This window comes from Mus caroli, chromosome 1 (genome assembly GCF_900094665.2).
Source record: "Mus caroli chromosome 1, CAROLI_EIJ_v1.1, whole genome shotgun sequence".
In the NCBI taxonomy this organism is placed as follows: domain Eukaryota; kingdom Metazoa; phylum Chordata; class Mammalia; order Rodentia; family Muridae; genus Mus; species Mus caroli.
In genome coordinates, this window is record NC_034570.1 from 58,654,585 (window position 1) to 58,660,799 (window position 6,215).

The following is a 6,215-nucleotide window of genomic DNA, read 5'->3' on the forward strand; positions in this document are numbered from 1 at the left end:
TGTGTGTGTGTGTGTGTGTGTGTGTGTGTGTGTGTGTGTGTGAAGGGGGTATTTTCAGACGAATCAGCTGATTGTACAACTATAACTCTTAGCCCTCTTGAGGCTGAGGTAGAAGGATCCAAGAGTTTAAGGCCAACCCGAACCATATAGTAAGATACTATCACTAAATAAATAATTTAAAAATAAAATAGGTAATTCAGATTCCTGTTGCATTGGGAATTCCTGAATATATTCATGTGATAGTCTAAGTTTGTTATTTGGAATAAGGAAAGGAGATCTGAGTACATGTATTGGTGAAATGCTGAGTTAGCGACAGTAGTGCTGGTAGAGTAGGGGTTTTTAGATTTGTGTTTGTTTGTTGTTTATGTGTATGAACAGGTGCAGGTACCTGAGGATGACCGAAGAGAGTGTTCGCCCCCAGGAGCTGGAGTGATAGGTAGTTGTGAGCCACCTCATGTGAATACTAGAGACCAAACTCAAATCTTGGAAGAACAGTATCTGTAACTGCTGAGCTATCTCTCCAGCCCAGTAGAGTAGCTTTTAATATGTCAAGTGTATCTCTGTAAAAGCAAAGAATATAGTAGGTACCCTGTGATTGCCACTAAACCCCTTTCTTTTTCAAAGCATAGAACGCTGGCTGGCAGGGTTCAGGGGTGTTGCCTTCCCGTTTCTCCACCTTGATCTTGTTTCAGTTTCTGACAAGATTGCTAAGGAGGAGTGTCTTAGGTTTGACCTTTCTCCTATATGATGCACAGTGTACATTATGATTAGTTAAGGCTCTATCTTGAATCCTTAGTTAAATAGAAGATTATCCCATCTTGTTCCTAAGGTAGACTGTAGCAAGAAGTGAGTGTGTCCTTAGAAATTGAGGGCAAAAGTTAAAAGTCACATATTCAAGGACATTATGTGGAGTAGGCTATTGAGTCTTTATGTAGCCCTAAATATACATGGTGAATTACTCCTATACAGTTAGCTAAACAGATTCTCTTGTCTAATGAAGTTAGAGCTAGCCAAGTGAGTAAAGAAGATGAAGACCAGGTGTCTTTTTTGTAGTATATCTGATGCATTGAACAGTGTGTGGCTGGCTGGAAACATTTTAGTAATATCAGCATAGATAAGTAGAGGGAAGGGCATACATATGATTCTACTAAAGTTTCATAAGATTACTTAGGTATAAATTGAGGAGTCTAAGCCATCCCTGTTAGATTCCACATGAATGGAGTGATTCTTTAGAATTTCAGTAGAATTTGTATATTGTTGCCTTTATTATTCTCATGTTCATATTTAAAAACCCTTCCCCTAAAAGTTAGAAGTGTTCGTCACAATTTTCAAAAACACCTACTTTTTTTCTGACATAATACTTACATCTTTTTCTTTCCTTCTGTAGATCTAGCTTTGGAATCAAACCCTTCCGACCACCCGAGGGCAAGCACAATTTTCCTCAGCAAATCTCAAACGGATGGTAAGACTATTTCCCCACCCACCGTGGAGAAGACTGAATACTGCTGATACTCAGTATGCTCCGTATCAGAAGCACTCCGTAGGACTTGTACACTGACTGAGGCTTTCCAGGCGTTACTTTTGATGTGCGATGATGTGGGATGTTGTGCTTTGCTTTATTTACTCTCAGTCTTGTAGGGAGCATGTAGGTTTTATAAACACACTCCCACCTTGTTGCCGATACAGATGCATGATTTAGAAGTGGTGTGGGCTTAACGGCTGTCTGTCTCTTTCCTTTTCTTCCTTAATCCAACAGTGTGTTTCAAAGATTAATGATAAATAAGATTTCGGGTTCTGTTATATTTTTATGTGAAACATCAAAACAAGTGTTTCATATATGTCATTAGACGTTATTTCACATAGTACCCCCTCCATGTAAGCCCGTGTCACACCCAGATATGTGTAACTGAAAACTTTCAGGCTATGTAAAACTTCATCCTATTGCAACAGACCTCAGATCAAACATATCCTAATAATTCCTAAAAGGTTTGGTAGTGTGTAGATTTCTGCGTGTTTATGTTGAGGGTCTGAACTGTGGAGTTTGTTTGCTTGTACTATTTTCTGTGATTTTGGTTGGCCCTCTCCTCCGTTTTTAAAAGGTAACTAACTTTTTCTGTTGATTATGACTGTGACTGTAATGGGGGATTCTCCAGCAATACTGGAATGGTGCAGTAATGCAGCTCAACACTAAGGGGACGTGGTGCTTCTAGCCTGTATTTTCATACTTGCGTGCATTTTGTGAGCCTTGAGCTATATCCATTCTGGTTACTACTGCTGTATCTTCATGCACAAAGGATGAGAAAGCAATAAAAGAAAAGTTATCTGTTCCCTCTCATCAGTGGGGAGGAATGTGTTGAGTATGCAGCCTAGTGTTGACAGAGGTGGCAGTGTGGGGAACTGGTGTGGCCAAGTCTCTTCTGGACTGTGTGTACTGTGGATGTCATGCTCGGTTAGGTTAGCACACTCCCTTCAAGGGTTCATTAAGGTAGGCTCAGTGTTTAGGTGTATTGCGTAATGTTTTTATTAGCTGAGTTTCTCACCTGCCCTAAAGTATTTCCACATTATCTTTTGTATACGGAAATTCACATTTGTGCCTATTAGCTGTCAGCTTTATAGAGTTGATTTTGACAAATTTATTTTGTTAGAAACTACTATTTAAAGTAGAACTGAATTTTACCTTTACATGTTGATAGTCCATCAGATAAATAGTAGCAATTATTTTTATTTTTCTGTGGCATTTGTATCAGAATCGATCAATTAATTTTTTTTTTTATTCTTAGTGCGTGAAAAGAGGAAGAGCAACCATTTAAACCATGTAAGTAAATAGTTGAAAAGTTAAGGAATTAGTAGTTTGGTTAAAAGTGTGTCTGTAGTGACTTTAGGAGAATGTATTGAGTGCAGTACTGTTAGCATGGACGGTTTCTGTACATTTTCTAAAATTCTTTTCTCATAATATATTCACTTAGGAAAGTTTGACTTAATGCCATTTTTAAAACAAGATTCTGACATTTTTATTTACTTATGGTTAGATAACATGGGTATAAATACAGGCATGCATGAATTTTTGTCCATTTTTACTCTGTTTTTTGAAGATTTATTTATTATTTATGTGTATGCCTGCAAGAGTTTATGTGTACATGTGCCTGCAGAGGCCAGAAGAGGGAATCAGATCCCCAGGAACTGGAGTTAAAAGTAGCTGTGGGCTGCCTGATGTGGGTGCTGGGAACTGAACCTGGGTTCTCTGCAAAAGCAGGTAAAAGCTCCGAATTACTGAGCTATTTCTCCAGCCTCTTAGCCTAATTTTTAATTGAAGTAACAAGCCATTAATTTCAGTACTATCTGCTGATTTCCCATCATACTAGGTAAAAGCTGTTTCTACTGTGACCATCATTTCCTTCTTCCATATCCTTTTTTTTAATCATGTCAGTATTTCATTATGACTGTGCACATGGTTAGTTGCTGTCTTTTGTCTTCAGTGGTTTTGAATCTGAATTCTTCATGCCCTCTGGATGGATAACTTTTCCTGACCCTATGAGCTCACACAGCCAAATGCAGGCTGCAGCCCTGGCTGGTCTCCCTGTGGATACAGACATTCTTGTTTTCAGTGTGCAGTATTAACTTTCTAACCAGCCATCTTTTTTTAACCCCAAATGTTGTCACATGTCTGTCAAAAAATATTTTCCATCTACTAAATACATCTTGGTTTTCTCCTGCAGGCACCCCTTCACAGCCTTTGCCAACCTATTCTGGGTTTGGCTTAGGCCGGCTCACTTTATTTAATTTTTTTCCTGGAATATGTCTTTGAAGTTACTGAGATCTCAAGACTTCTCTCTTGTATTGGTTCCTCAATGTCCTAGATTCTGTTTCCCTTTGTCTTCTTATATTGTACCAGAACAGATTTTCTTGAGAGGGGACATGCAGGTATATGTAGTGATTGGCCTGGGTAACTCCTCCTCTGGGTAGAGTTCTAGGTTGAAACTCATTTTCAACAGTCCTTAGGATACTTCTCTGTTACTGTCTCAAGTACATAGGATATAGTGTCTCTGTTAATTTGTTTTTATTGATTTCTTGTCGTCTGGGGGATTAAAACCTGCAATTAAAACACCTTAGCCAAGTGCCCTGGGTCATATCTCCCATCTATAATGTGGTTGTTAAAATCTGGAAGTTAAGTACTTAGTCTCTAGCATTCTGAAAGTTTATGATATAGTTTGTTATGGACTTTTAAATTTTATTGAGAGCCAGTAGGTCTGAAAACAATTCATTCTCAGGTTTGTTTGGTTTTTTTTCCTTTGTGTTTCTTTGATATTATTTTCTTGTGTTTTTGTTATTTGAAAGTTGAGTCTCTAGACCAGGATTTCAGTACAACTATTTCTATCTCTTCTTTACTTTCTAGTTTATCTTTTTCTTCTTGATGATTCCTTTGCTTTGTATTTTAACCCTTCTTGAGTTTTTTCTAGGTCTTTGTTTACTTCTGAAATTTTAGCATTCTCATTAATTCCCTTTTGCTGTCACCTTAATCTGCTTGTCTTGCTGGAGGCTTCGCTCAACTGTAGAGCTGCCCTTGGCTTCCTGTGACTGGAAGTACCATAAATTTTTAACTGAAGAGTCACCTTGTAAGGATTTGGAGGCCAAACTAACTTGGCCTCAGTATCTTTTTCTGGGGTCCCAATCTGTAAGACAGTTTTTTTGTTTTTTGTTTTTTTTTTCAGAGAAGACTCAGTTTTCTGCCTATAAACTTTGCTCACAGAAGATTTGCTTTCTAGCAATTGCCAAAGTGAGCCAGTTGTGCTTTTCAGTGCATACTTCTGCCCTTGCATCTCTGAGACTGTCAGCTTTGGTAGCTATAATAAATATGTGTAAGGCAGGGCCAGATAGAATGAGGGCTCTGTCACAGACCTAGCTGGCTTTGGCTGCACTGTATGTTTTATCTTACTTCCCAAGGGCTGTGTCTCTGAATTCTAGTCTGCTCATAATCCTGTCCCATTAGATATCCGTAGGTGCCAACATTGTGTTCCCATGCCACCTCTCTTTGCTGTTTTGAGACAGGCTCTAATGGGCTAGTTCTTTACTCCTGGTCCTCCTGTCCCCACCTCTGGAATGTTGGAATTGTAGGCAAACACCACCATGCCCAATTTAATTTTCATCTTTTAAAAACATTAAAAATCCTGTCAATCCTGCTTCCTGGTCTTGATATAAACTTTTATTTCTTTCATTCAAATGGTATTTCATAAAGAAATAGGTTTGTGGTCAGTCCATGATATTTAGAATCCATATTTAGAGGCTGGAAAGATGACTTGGTGGTTAAGAGTGCTGCTTCCTGCAAGTTTGGTTTCCCAGCACCCACATGTTGGCTCACAACCATCCACAACTTCAGTTCCAGGGGCTCTGAGGCCCTCTTCTGACCGCTTCAGGCATCAAGCTGCACATGTACACATGCATGCCTGGACTGACTGAAGAAAGAGACATGTCACGCTTTGTTCTCTTTTACTAACCGCCTATTAGATAGGGGTTTGCTGGGGTTTGTTTTCTTTTTACATTTTGCAGACTTGGGTTTATTACTGTAGTTTATGGAATTACAGGCCAACAATGGGAAAGTGCTAACCACAACTGGCAACTATTAAGTTTTCAAGCAACATGAAGAGAAAGCTCCCTTTAGCAGCTATCTTACAGGCTTTGACCAGAGATTGTCTTCTGCCGTCGTCTAGTTTCCAGACTGAAAAGTTTGACTAGCTGGGTTTTAGCTCTGTCCCTGCTGTATACAGATTAGTGGCAAGGTGTCTTATGAAGGTATTTTTCTCTTGAAACTAGGAGTGTGTCCTGAAGAGGGCAGCAGAACTGAGTAACAGAAGTAGCTCCTTTCCTAGGTTGCGTACAGGAATCTGTCTTAGTAGGAGTTTACACCCTGAACTGACAGGGACAGTGGTTGATGTTTCTAGCCAGTAGTTTGCTGATTTGCAAAATAAACAGCAGCTAGAGGGCTTGTCTTAGTTAGTCAGGGTTTCTATTCCTGCACAAACATCATTACCAAGAAGCAAGTTGGGGAGGAAAGGGTTTATTCGGCTTACACTTCCATACTGCTATTCATCACCAAAGGAAGTCAGGACTGGAACTCAAGTAGGTCAGGAAGCAGGAGCTGATGCAGAGGCCATGGAGGGATGTTCTTTACTGGCTTGCCTCCTCTGGCTTGCTCAGCCTGCTCTATTATAGAACCAAGA

The 6,215-nt window shown here is 39.5% G+C and overlaps 1 protein-coding gene across 3 annotated transcripts in view; it reads left to right on the plus strand.

The window, feature by feature from the left end:
• Positions 1–6,215, plus strand: part of Ccnyl1 (cyclin Y like 1) — a 37,858-nt gene that overhangs the window by 10,573 nt on the left and 21,070 nt on the right. For all 3 annotated transcript variants that reach the window (XM_021171835.2, XM_021171845.2, XM_029478913.1), the window contains 2 exons: positions 1,388–1,462; positions 2,781–2,815. In XM_021171835.2, the coding sequence (XP_021027494.1) occupies positions 1,388–1,462; positions 2,781–2,815 (110 nt within the window). The remainder of the gene's footprint in view (positions 1–1,387; positions 1,463–2,780; positions 2,816–6,215) is intronic.